This window comes from Bos indicus, chromosome 28 (assembly GCF_029378745.1).
Source record: "Bos indicus isolate NIAB-ARS_2022 breed Sahiwal x Tharparkar chromosome 28, NIAB-ARS_B.indTharparkar_mat_pri_1.0, whole genome shotgun sequence".
Classification (NCBI taxonomy): Eukaryota; Metazoa; Chordata; class Mammalia; order Artiodactyla; family Bovidae; genus Bos; species Bos indicus.
In genome coordinates, this window is record NC_091787.1 from 25,880,606 (window position 1) to 25,893,935 (window position 13,330).

Sequence of the window (13,330 nt, forward strand, 5' to 3'; positions counted from 1 at the left end):
AAGACAAACTGACACCAAAGCCGAGATTTGCTCCTTGACGAGATTGGAAGGATCAGAAGGGAAATGAGCAACGAAAACTTCTCTTAGTCTGTGAGTCAATATGAACATGACCTTGAACCACTTACGAGATCTCTGTTGCCACACTTGGGGGCCCTTTCATTTTTTTAGAGGGTGACCCCAGGGCTCAGACAGGGCATGTCTCAAGGTCACTCAGCACAGCTGGCACTAGCCTGCAGGTGTCCTCGTTTCCAGTTCAGTGAGAAATGAGCTCATCCACAGGCTCTTGGAGCCTCCTCTTCCCACTGCACGGGTGAATCATTCTGACACATGTGCCCTCAGCCCACTGGGGACACGCCTCTAATTATAGCACCGACCACAGGGTATCCTAGAGATCCGTTTACATGACTTTTTCCTCGCTGGACTGTGGGCTTCTGGAGGTCAGGGGAGTAGCTCTTTTATATCCTCTTCCAGATACTGGTCTCAGGGCTAGGTACACAGTAGGTGCTCAGGAAAGGCTTGTTGCATTGGAGTGGCTGAGTCCCGACCTGTACCTTGGAAGCAGAGATTGGAGATATGGGCACCTGGATCAGAGGCCAAACTGGGTGTGTAGCCAGCAGTGGTCAAGTTTGCTGACGCTTTGAATTTGCAAAGTAGGCTGGACTGATCATGGAGACACTGGCTGTCTAGAAAGCACCAAGCCTATTCCCTAACAATGAGGTAGGGTTTTCGGTTGGGTAAGGGTGTCAGGGCTGAGTGGTGTCGATAATCGGGAAGGAAGTGGATGTGGATAGGTGGTGGAGGTTATAAATGCTGGAGGCAATATTAAGTCTTTCTTGTCCCTTCAAGGATGGGCCTCATTACCATAGTTCTTGTTACCCAAAGTTTAATGGTTAAGAGTGTGGACTCTGTACCAAGCTATCTGGGTTCAAATCTGGACTCTGACACTTACAGGTTGAGTGACATAGGCATTAACTTCCATCTGCCTCAGTCGTCTTATCTGAAAAACGGGTAATACCAGAACCTACCTGAGAGTCCTGAGACCCTTAAATGGATTAATTATCGGAAGGGCTGAAAGCAATGCCTGCCACATGATAAACACTACACCAGCTACTTAAGAGTTAGCCACTCTTTCCCGGCCTTCCTTTCTATTCTTCTTGGTGCTCAAGAGCCATAGACTGAGAATTAGAAGGGCCCTTGAAGCCACCTCTAGTGTGAACTTTTCATTTTACTGAGAAGGAAACAGGCCTGGAGAGGAGAAGCAAAGATCGGAAACCCCACAGCAAGTTAATGACAGACCCAGATCAGGACTTAGCCCCCCGACTTCAGTTTCTTCATGGGGGTCACCGTGACCTCTACCAGCAATGGTATCCCCCTTCCCCATCCCCCGGTGGTCCCTCCACTTGTCAGGGTTCCAGGTATAAGTGGACAACAGCATTTCTGGAAGGAGCTAGGTACCTGGCCTCCCTCTTGAGCACAGCAGGAATTTTTAAGTTTTGAAAAGAGCTTTGTTTGTGCGAAAATAATATGTGGCACATAGTTGAAAAAGAATTCCAAGCAATTCAGGTAAGCACAGAGATGAAAATAAAAGTCACTTTCGATTCTATCACCAAAAGAACCATTATTGGCATAAATACTCATTTGGACACCTCATTACACATTTGGGCGTGCGTGCTAAGTGACTTCAGTTGTGTCTGACTCTTTGCAACCCCATGGACTGTAGCCTGCCAGACTCCTCCGTCCATGGGATTCTCCAGGCAAGAATACTAGAGTGGGTTGCCATGCCCTCCTCCAGGGGATCTTTCCAACCCAGGGATCGAACCCCCGTCTCTTATGTCTCCTGCACTGGCAGTCAGGTTCTTTACCACTAGCGCCACTTGGGAAGCCCCTTCCTTATACATATATGTAGATATTAAAATTTTTTTTTTTAATGTGTTTGATTGGCAAGTTCTATTTCCTTCTTGTTCTAGGCAAGCATTTCAAAGAGAAAATATTGAAACTCAAGAAAGTGAGGCAGCTTTCATAGTGGAGGCAGTCACCTTGCCTCATGCGCCCAGAGATGGCCTGGGCTGGGCTCAGGCCTCAGGCCCAGGGAGGTCCCTCCCCTCCCCTAGCCAGGCCACAGGACCTTTACAATCCAGAGAATCCAGAAGGCAGCCCCTGAAGGGGTTTGGAGAATTTTCTAATGCCTTCATTTTCCAGATGAGCAAGTATGGCCCCAAGAAAGTTTCTTTGTGGTTAGTCGAGGCTTCTGTGGGTAAACCCACCTTTTCCTGTAAGAGAAGGGTTGTTTATGCTGCAGGACTGGGTTGGGACCTCACTGCTACCTTCGGTTGGTTGTTCGTGAGAAGCAGGAGTAACAGCCTGCCCTTCTCCTTCCCTCTGCCCAGTGCCTCTTCTCCCTGGGTGGCTCAAATTGCTGACCTGGGGTAGGACTCAGAGTCAACCAGACTAGGGACTGATAATGAAATTTCTGGAGCAGCTGGCTCCAAATACAGGGGAAAGATGTCTTCTGGGTAAGCCTGGGCATGGGGGATTGAAAAGACAGACCTTTCCCAGAGAGCACCTCTGGATGTGAGTGGGTTGAAATCGACATCTTCATGGAAGGCAGGAGAGTCCAGTCTTGACACGCCGTTCCCTCCAGGGTGGGGACCATTTGTTTGCTTATTCAGTCAACAAAATAGTTATTTAATGCCTACTGTGTATACCAGCCACAGTGATAGTTAACCAGGAAACAACCGTGAACAAGACAGACTTGTCTGGAAGACATACAGACCACTAAATACACATAGCTGTGATAGGTGTTAAGGAGCAAATTAGGGAGGAAGTGGGGAAAGGTGGAAGTTCCTACTTTCAATGGAGTGGTCAAGGAAAGACTTTATGAGGGGCTCAAAGACTGAGAGACTTCCCGGCTGGTTCAGTGGTAAAGAATCAGCCTGCCAATGCAGGAGATGCAGAAGACGTGGCTTTGATCCATGAGTTGGGAAGATCCCCTGCAGGAGAAAATGGCAGCCCACTCCAGTATTCTTGCCTGGAAAATCCCATGAACGGAGGAGCCTGGTGGGCTACAGCCCATAGGGTCGCAAAGAATCGGACACGACTGAGCAACTGAACACACATGCAAAGACTGAGAAGGAGCCAGCCACACAAAGGCCTGTAGAGGATATCTCAGATGGAGAGGACAGCAAGTGCACAGGCCCTGAGGTAGGCAAATATGGTTGCAGCACATGAGGAAGCCTAAGAGGACTAAATTATGGGAGGAGAGACTGGTGGGAGTCTGGTCATATGAGGAGTCTGGGGTCTGAGTGACCTAGGGGGGAGGTTTCATTGTCAGGACTTGATGGCAGTGCCATCTGGAGACATGGATCAAGTGCTGGTTCTGCTGTGACTCTGGGTAAAGAGCGGACTCCCTGAGCCTGCTAGATGACTCATCTATGGATACTGTGGGGAGGATCCTGCAAGATGAGAGATGCGGAAGCTCCCAGCTCACTGTAGGCCTGGTCCACGGAGGGATGGAGATTTACCTGGGGAGCCTTACAGAGCTCAAGGGAACTGGGACATTAGATGTGATAACTTCTGGAACTTGTCTTATCAGAGGAGGTTACTTTCTGCTGGGGATGCTCTGCCTGCTTAGAGCAGATGGCTGTGGCTTTGCCCTTGGGTAGAAAAGTCTGACCCCTTGGGAGAACGTGGGGCTTCTTCTAGGAGCTGGGTCCTTCCTACACTTTAGTTCTTGGCTTTAATGGTGCACCAGTAGAGGCTCTGCACCATATGCCAAGCATGTGAGTCTAGCCTAACTAGAAGGTGCTGAGAACACCCAGATGGGAGAAGAGGGGATGGGAGAAGCACTTCCAGGAACCTAGAGGCAGGGTCTGCCCCTGCCAGAGAATGTCAGACAGATGATGTCAACAGGGGCACTGTTCAGCTCCAGGCTGGGCCTTCTTGCCTAGGCCAGGAGGAGGAGAGACCAAGGAGCAGATTAGGAGAAGAGAAGATGAAGAGGTCAGCCCACAGGGGAGATGGAAACTGAAATCAGGCAGCAGTGGCCAGCTGGAGATGGTGTGTGGTTTTCTGCCTGACTGGCTGTGACGGCAGAGGAGCCCTGGGGAGACTTCCAGGAGGTGGGATCTGGGCTGGAGGGGCGCAGAAGCCAGGCTGAAAGGAGTGGAGATGAGCTTCAGGAGGGGAGGGTGGGTCACTGCAGAATTGGATGCTTCTTGGGCCTGGTTGTTGAGGTCAGAAACACCCCCTGGGGGAACTAGGCCTGGAGGCCCAGCTCTAGGCAACTCGTTAGGAGAATTCGCGCTTCTTGTTTGATGGGTGGGGAGCAGGTCTGATTGACTGAGTGACCATGGACAAGTCACAAGCAACTCTGTGCCTCAGTTTCTTGTCTGTGGAAATGAGGTAACCCTTGTACCTTGAATAGAACCAGGCTTGGGTGGGCAATGCCTCCAGAACTCTTAGCAGGGTGTCTTGTGTAATAAGCATCAGCGTGGATGCTGGGAGAAGTGGCATCACTGGGTGGGAGCTAGGTGGCAGCTTGCTGGGTGTTGACAGAGAGGCTGGAGGGTGGGAGGAGCCTCCACTTTGCACTTACATCACTGAACTTGCACTTCACTTCTCTGGGTTCTCAGAACAACTCTGTAAGCTGGACACTCCTCCCCTTTTACAGCTGAAGGGACTGAGGCCTAGGGAGGGAGACATGACTGACACAACCCACTGTTTGCCTCCAACCCTGAGACCAGAGCTGTTTCACTGTGAAAATTGTACCTGTTGTGTTTTGTTTAATTCTTTCCAAAGGAGACTTTCTTACTAATGGAGATATTTGCATCTTAGTCTGCAGGGAAGTAAACATTTGCCCAGAGGGTAGAAGGAGGACAGCCTTGGCCTGGTCATTCTCAGAGCCCTCCCCTTCCTGTGGGAAAGCCCCTCCCAGATGTGGCGGGTGGCCTTGGACAAGTCACAGGGCTCCCTGTGCTGTTTGCCATCCCTACCAGAAGATGGGCTGTACTGGGTTCAGTGTAGGGGGCTGCGGTCAGTTCCTGTGCATCCACTGAGAGGTGGGCACTGGGCCCAGAGAAGGGAGCACTGTGCTTGGTGGTGGGCAGAGGGCAGCCTCCAGCCTGCCCCATCACAGACCGGGACCAAGTACCTGGCTGGAGTGGAGTAGGGTGCTGGCTTCTGAGGCTGGCACGAATTTAGAGACTGGGTCACTTCCTGAGGTCACACAACAGGACCTTCTAGGCCATTGGATCTGTGAGGCCTCCATCTCGCGGATTTCACAAGTACATGTGTCTAAGATCCATCTTCACAGCTGATTCCATGGGTCTGGGTTGGGGCCCAGGCACCTATAATTTTTAAACTTCCCCAGACGATTCTAAGGAGCTGCTGGAGTAAAATCTGCAGCTCATGGTGGTGTCTGTGAGGGGATTCTGGTGGAGTGGCCTGGTTTCCAAGCTGACTTTCTCACTAGCTGAATCCTGACTGACTTGCTGAACGTTTTCCCAACCTTGCTGACCATCTGGACAGTGTCTGTGGGCTGGGGAAGTCGGTGTGCCTGTTTAGGGGAAGCTCGCTGGGAGGGAGCTGTCCTGGAAGTGGAGGGAGCATGCTAGGCAGGCGCGGACAAGTTGGTGGCGTGGGGGGTGTTGGCAGCACCCAGTCGGGGCTGGTGGAGGTGTGTAGAGACCACCAGCCTTGGCATGTGGGTGACTGTGTGGAGGCTGGGCTTCTCTGGGGATCTAGATGTATCTGGTTGTGGGTGGGTATCCATAGTTCTAGAATTCTGTTTTCCTTTTGTTATCTTTACAACATCCCTTTATCTGCTTTAAAGGCAACGCTTCTCTGTAGTTAACTTTGTAACTTGAAGACGTTTTGTATAGAACCAGACTTGAAGTTTCTTGAGTCAGGGATTCATGCACTTAGAGGGTGAGCTGTGATCATTTCTCCCCTTCAATTATGTCTCCAGTTTGAGAACAGCTGATCTGTCGGCATTGCGTTGGAAGGCTGACTGTGATCTACTGAGTATCAGTGACCTAAAGTAATGACCCTACAGGGGAGGTGCGGCAAGGAGGGGAAGCAGAGTTTCAGATGGCTGTGATGAACCTGCTCAGGGTCACTGTAATGGCCCAGTTAGTGGAAGGATGAGGACTTGAATTCTGACTCTGACCATGAGCTCTGTAGTGGGTTGAATGGTTCCCTCCCCGCCACCCCCAACAACAACAGAAAAGATATGTTCATGTCACAGAACTTGTGAATGTGGCCTTATTTGGGAAAAGGGTCTTTGCAGATATAATTGGGCTCAGAATCTTGTGATGAAGTCACCCTGGATTGACTGAACATGGCTTAAACTGAAATGACAAGCATCCTTGTAAGAGAAAGGCAGAGGGCTTTGAGGCAGAAGAGAAGACAGACACGCCGAGGGGAAAGCCGTGTGAATGCAGAGGCCAAGGAATGCCTGGAGTCACCCACAGAAGCTGGAAGAGGTGAGAGAGGATATTCCCCTGGACCCTCTGGAGGAGGCATGGCCCTGCCACACCTTGGTTTCAGGCTTCTGGCCTCCAGAATTTTGAGAGAATGCGTTTCTGTTATTCTAAGCCCTTTGTGGTAATTTGCTGTGGCAGTCCAGAGAACCAGTGCAAGCCCTTTCTGCTTCACCCGGTTGCCTGGCTAGGGAGGGGCCCAGTTGAGCAAGGCCTTGAAAATTCCTTTCCCTTCAGCAGGTGCTGAATGCGGAGGAGAAGGGGTGGGGCGGGGGGAGGAGCCTGGCTGGCCAGGTGGAAGGCCCATAGTCCCACCCACTGGGGCCCCGCCCCTCAAGCAGCCCGGCTCCACGCAGGCCCCGCCCCTTTCCAGCCTCTGCCCACGCAGATCGAAGGCTGTGCTCTACAACTGATTTCTCAAGGGTTTTTCCTCTGCTAGGAAAGCCTGATAGAAAGAGGGTAAAGCATGGGAAGGGAGTACAAGTTAGCTCTCAGGAAGGGCTTCTGATTCTGGAAATAGTTAAATCTAAGCTGCTTGCCGAGCGGGGCTGTGAAACACCTGCTGTTTCCCTACAGCCTCTCAGAACAGGAGTGTCACCCATCCCTTGGGGCATTTAGGATGTGGTGGAGTTCCAGTTGGGCGAACTTCGAAGGGCCATGGTGAGCATCTAGTGTAGCAACACCTTCCTTCGGGAGCAGAGGGAACTGAGACCAGACCACACAGAAAGTGCCTCTGGTTCGAATAACTCCATTCAGAGGGGACAACGGGAACTGCTTAGTGATTTCACCCCAGTGACTTCCTCTCTCGCTGGCATTATTGGTGTCCTCCCCTGTAAACGGGCCTGCTGCTGCACCTGCTGCAGAGGCCTGATGTGTGACCTGTCACAGACTGGCCTTCTCTGCAGAGCTAGAAAGAACTCAGGCAGCGGGAACTCTGTACGTGCCTCTGACCTGGTTCTCTTCAGCCTTTGACGAGGGAGCTCTATTTGCCTGACCCTATGCTGGGTCGGGGGACAGATGATCCAGTCGTGTCCCTGTTCCTTGAGAGGCTGGCACTCACTGCGTCCTAGCAGTGTGCTCACATCAGCGGCAGACGTTCTGTGATTGGGGTGGAGCCGGCCAGCAGCTCCCAGGAGGCTCCGGCTGATGGGAAGGCTTAGTCAGCAGTGGAGACTTGGGTTCTGGGCGGAAGCAGCCACTTGACTTTCCATCCTGGAGAGGAGGTAGGCTTAGCATCAGAGCAGAAAGAAGATGAGGACAGGAGTTGTTCAGGGGCCCACAGTCCTGAGACAGGAGTGGCCCTGTTTTTGCCTTTCGTTTCCACTGCAGTCTCCTTTGGTGCTCACCTTACTTAGAATTAAGCTTTCCCTTTGCAATTAGAAAACGCCCCTTGTCTGTCCTCTGTCTAATCTGGTTGTGCCTTGTGCTTCCTCCTCTTTTGTCTTTTTAATTTTTATTTCAGCTTTATTGAGATATGATTGACATACAGGACTGTATATGTTTAAGGTGTACATAATGATTTGATAATGGTTTGAATTAAATCATGAAATGATTATCACAGTAACTTTAGTTACCATCATCTTATATATCAATAGATATAAAATTAAAGAAATAGAAAAGAGAAATTTTTCCTCATGATGAGAATGCTTAGGATTTACTCTTTTAAAAGTTTCATATATGACATACAGTAGTGTTAATTATATTTATCATATACTAAATTACATTTCTTGGAGAAGGCAATGGCCACCCACTCCAGTACTCTTGCCTGGAAAATCCCATGGACAGAGGAGCCTGGTGGGCTGCCGTCTATGGAGTCGCACAGAGTCTGATATGGCTGAAGTGACTTAGAAGCAAATTACATTTCTAGTATTAATTTACCTTTTAACTGGGCATGTGGAATCTTAAGTTCCTTGACCAGGGATTGAAGCTGTGTCCCCTGAAGTGGAAGTGAGAAGTCTTAACCCCTGGATTGCCAGGGAAGACTCTTGTCTTTTAAAAGCTAACAATGAATGAGCCCTTCCTATGTGCTAGACTGTGTTGTTTCCTAGACATTCTTTCCTTTAATCCTCCAGCAACCCTAAGAGCAGTTTTAGGGTTATTGCTCCATTCTACACTGAGGTAAAGAGAGGCTCAGAGAGGTTAGGGAACTTGCAAGTAAATGCAAAGCCTTTCTCTCTTCTGGCAAACTTCTCGATGCCTTCCTGTCCCAGGTATTTGTCCTTAGGAGGAGAACACTTTTAAGGGAGGTGGGCTGTTTGGGGATGAGTTGTTTGTTCTTTGGTTCGATCCTTTAGTCACTCATTTAACATTTCCTAGGCATACAGGAAGTACTTGGGAGCTTCCCAAGTGGCGCTAGTAGTAAAGAACCTGCCTGCCAGTGTAAGAGACGTGGGTTCGATCCCTGGGTCAGAAAGATCTCCTGGAGGAGGGCATGGCAATGCACTCCAGTATTCTTGCCTGGAGAATCCCCATGGACAGAGGAGCCTGGGGGCTACAGTCCATGGGGTCACAAAGAGTCAGACATAACAGCGTGCGCACACACACACACATCATTCCTAATTAGCAGCAGTCAGCTGATTCTCCAAGAGGAAAGTGGTCTATCCAAGGTCACACAACTCCTGAGTGGGCTCAGCTGGCACATGCTCTTTGCCAGTCCCACCAGCGCAGCCTCAGGGAGCTCAGTTCACATGGCCTTTGCCTCCTCCCATGGCTGGCACCGGCTGACCTCATATTGTTGGTTTCCATGTGCCTTTTCTCTGTTCCTAACTTCCTTAAACGATGCAATTGAAGGTAAGGAGGGACCCTCTCTGTCCCTTCCTCCAGGCTTTTCCCCCAGGCATAGGGAGGAGCATGTCCCACAGCCCCCGGGGCTGTTTTCCTGTGTTCTTGCTGATTGGGTAATAGGCAGGTTCTCATCACAGCCAGTATTTAGTCCTGGTTGGCAGTTAGTGGAACATCTGGTGAGGGCATTAATTCCAGGCCAGAGGAGGCTGCCGGCCCTGAGCCCTCGTTGAGCCGGCCCCTGGCTGTGGCCACTGAGACCTCCCAGGCCAAAGGGAGACTCAGACTGTGAACAGATCTTCTCTTAGAAGAAATGGAACTTGGACCTTGCTTGCTGCTTCAGTATTTTTAATGTAAAAAAATTTTTAAACATAAAAAGTGAAAGAATGATAGTGAATACCCATATGCCCACTTTGCTGTGCTGTGCTTAGTCACTCAGTCATTTCCGACTCTTTGGGGCCCCGTGGACCAGCCCGCCAGGCTCCTCTGTCCATGGGATTCTCCAGGCAAGAATACTGGAGTGGGTTGCCATTTCCTTCTCCAATGCATGAAAGTGAAAAGTGAAAGGGAAGTCGCTCAGTCATGTCCGACTCTTCGAAACCACATGGACTGCAGCCCACCAGGCGCCTCCGTCCATGGGACTTTCCAGGTAAGAGTACTGAAGTGGGTTGCCATTGCCTTCTCCGATATATGCCCACTCAGTTCAGTCAGTTCAGTCGCTCAGTCGTGTCCGACTCTTTTCGACCCCATGAATTGCAGCACGCCAGGCCTCCCTATCCATCACCAACCCCTGGAGTTTACCCAGACTCACGTCCATCGAGTCAGTGATGGCATCCAGCCATCTCATCCTCTGTCGTCCCCTTCTCCCCCTGCCCCCAATCCCTCCCAGCATCAGAGTCTTTTCCAATGAGTCAACTCTTCGCATGAGGTGGCCAAAGTACTGGAGTTTCAGCTTTAGCATCATTTCTTCCAAAGAAATCCCAGGGCTGATCTCCTTCAGAATGGACTGGTTGGATCTCCTTGCAGTCCAAGGGACTCTCAAGAGTCTTCTCCAACACCACAGCTCAAAAGCATCAATTCTTCAGTGCTCAGCTTTCTTCAGTCCAACTCTCACATCCATACGTGACCACAGGAAAAACCATAGCCTTGACTAGACGAACCTTTGTTGGCAAAGTAATGTCTCTGCTTATGAATATGCTATCTAGGTTGGTCATAACTTTGCTTCCAAGGAGTAAGCGTCTTTTAATTTCATGGCTGCAATCACCATCTGCAGTGATTTTGGAGCCCCAAAAAACAAAGTCTGACACTGTTTCCACTGTTTCCCCATCCATCTCCCATGCCCACTAGCCAGAATCAATCATTTTAACATGTGGCAATGTCAGAATAAGTTGCAGACAGTTCACCCCAGATATCCAGGATGCATCTCCTTTAAAAAAAATGTCCTTGGATATGGCCACAACACCATCATCATGCCTAATAAAAAAACAAGTCCATATGAAAACTTCGCCAGTTGTCCTTAAGATGTTTCTCACAGTGCATTAGAAAAAATAATCAGGATCCAGCGTTACATTGGATCTCATTTTGACAAAAAAGGTCCCAGTGCATCTGAAACTCGACGGGTGATCTCTGAGGCCGCGAATGATACAGATTCTGGAGTCCCAGGGAAGATGATCATGTGTTACTTGCCCACATTTGCCTAATCCACCAAGTACTACTAGGGCCTGGCTTAGGGAAATTCAGAAAGTGGAGAAGGAGGGGCCTCCCTAGTGATCTGGTGGCTAAGACTCCGAGTTCCCAAAGCAGGGAGCCTGGGTTCAATCCCTGGTCAGGAAACTCGATCCCACATGCTACAACTGAGTTTGAATGCCACAATTAAAGATCCTGCTAAATGCAATGAAGATCGACAATCCTGAGTGCTGCAACTAAGACCCGGTACAGCCAAATAAATACTTAAAATACTTTAAAAAGAAAGAAAGTGGAGAGGGAGAGGCTTGCTGGGCCTGGATATACAAGTGGATCTGCCAGCCCTGCCTGCATGAGCCCTCTTCCTGCCTCTTCCTGTTGGAAGGAGAACTGCTCAGTGGTTGGAGCCTAGACACAGGACTCCCGAGTCCCATCCCCTCACCCCCGCCCCAATCACCAGTGGCACGTGCTGGGTCCTGTGCCAGGTGCTGTGGGGCGATGTTCTGAAGAGCTATGAGACCCGGGTCTGGCTGCCTGCAGTCTGCAGGGACACCCCATAGATGCTCTGTTTGCAGATAACCAGCGTGTATGGATGTGTGGGGTGGAGCCTCTTTGTTCCTTGGCTTTGCTGCTTGGGGTCTGGTTGGGGTGGAGTGGGAGAAGCCTCTTATGTAAGATGGAAAGCACTAAATCAATAGTACCTAATTAGCCGTGACAGGGAAATGAACTTTGAAAAAAAAAATTGAAACCCATAGAAAATTTGAAAGAGAAATTCAAAGAATATCTGTATGTTATTATTAGCATCTTGTTTTAATATCTTTCTCCCTATCTTTCTTCCCCCTTCTCTCTCAATACTTGTGTTTTTTTTTTTTTTTTGACTGCAGCTTTTGTGACCATAGCCTTACATACCCCAGCAAGCAGCTCTCCAAAAGGGGCATTTTTCCACATGCTGCCATTGTCCATCTGAAAACAAATTACCATTAGATAGAACATCTATGCCGTCCATATCCAGATTTCCCTCCTTGTTCGCCAAATGTCTTTTGTAGTGAATATTTTACCCAATCTAGGTCCACATGTTTCGGCTGTGATATGTCTCTTTCATCTCCCCTAACCTAGACTCTCTTTACTGCTTTTGATTCCTTTGAAGCCTCCAGGCCCTTGTTCTGTAGAACATCAGCATTCTGGATTTACTTTATGATCTCCTGGTAATTAGGTTCAGGTCATACATTTCAAACTGTGGTGCTGGAGAAGACTCTTGAGAGTCCCCTGGGTAGCAAGGAGATCAAACCAGTCAATCCTAAAGGAAATCAACCCTGAATATTCTTTGGAAGGACTGATGCTGAAGCTGAAGCTCCAATACTTTGGCTACCTGATATGAAGAGCTGACTCACTGGAAAAGACCCTGATGCTGGGAAAGATTAAGGGCAGGACGGGAAAGGAGCAACAGAAGATGAGATGGTTGGATGGCATCACTGACTCAATGGACATGAGTTTGAGCAAACTTCGGGAGATAGTGAAGGACAGGGAAGCCTAGTGTGCTGCAGTCCCTGGGGTCACAAAGAGTTGAACGTGACTTAGTGGCTGAACAACAGCAACATAAATTTCCCGTATGAGTGCTACACAGGGTATGTGGGAAGTATAGGAGGTGTGATGCTCGGCCACTCAGCTGCTCTCCATGCCAGGCTGGACCCCCAGTTCTCTCCATTGCAAGCATGCATTTCCCCGTGATAACGAATGCCTAAGCTGTGGGTGACACCTGAGGCTGTGTGAATATTCTGTCTACCAAATAACTTTTGAAAGCAAATCTGAGCATGGGACTCCCTGCTTAAAATATGTCAGTGATCTTCCTTCAGAATATGTCCAGTCTGCCTGCTCCTTGCTACCTGCACATGCCCGTCCTGGTCCAGGCCACCATCACCAGCATCTAGGTTGCTGTAGTAGATTCCTGACCATTCCGATTCCATATCTCCATCCCCCAGTTCTCAGCACAGCAGTTTCAGAGTAACTCATTTAAAAATCAAAGTCATATCAGATCACTCCTCTGCAAACTTGGAGTGCCTTTCGCCCACTCAGAGCAAAAGTCAGAGTCCTCTCAATAGCTTCAAAGGTTCCGCCTGCTCTGCAACCCACACCGCTGCCCTCTCACCTCCTCCCCTCTGCTCTCCCCACCATCGGGCTGGAGCAGCTATTCTCTGAACACATGGGCACATTCCAAGGTCTTGGTATGTTCACCTGTGTATCTGTGTGGATGGTAGAGAGCCCCCTACCCCTTCACGTCTTCACTCCAATATCACTCTCCCTGGCTGTGGTATTGAAAATGCCAGCCCCCTCCATCAGCCTTCCTGGCCTCCTTTCCTGTTTCTATCTTCATGGCCCTCATAACCAAG

At 49.6% G+C, this 13,330-nt stretch overlaps 1 protein-coding gene across 4 annotated transcripts in view; it reads left to right on the forward strand.

Moving 5' to 3' along the window:
- Positions 1-13,330, forward strand: part of TSPAN15 (tetraspanin 15) — a 53,751-nt gene that overhangs the window by 5,360 nt on the left and 35,061 nt on the right. Inside the window, exon 1 of one of the 4 annotated variants that reach the window (XM_070781827.1) lies at positions 6,324-6,482. The exons of the other annotated variants lie outside the window; for them this stretch is intronic. Coding sequence (XP_070637928.1) covers positions 6,435-6,482 — 48 coding nt within the window. The 5' untranslated portion in view covers positions 6,324-6,434. Of the gene's footprint in view, positions 1-6,323; positions 6,483-13,330 lie in introns of those variants that run through there. 4 annotated transcript variants of the gene reach the window in all.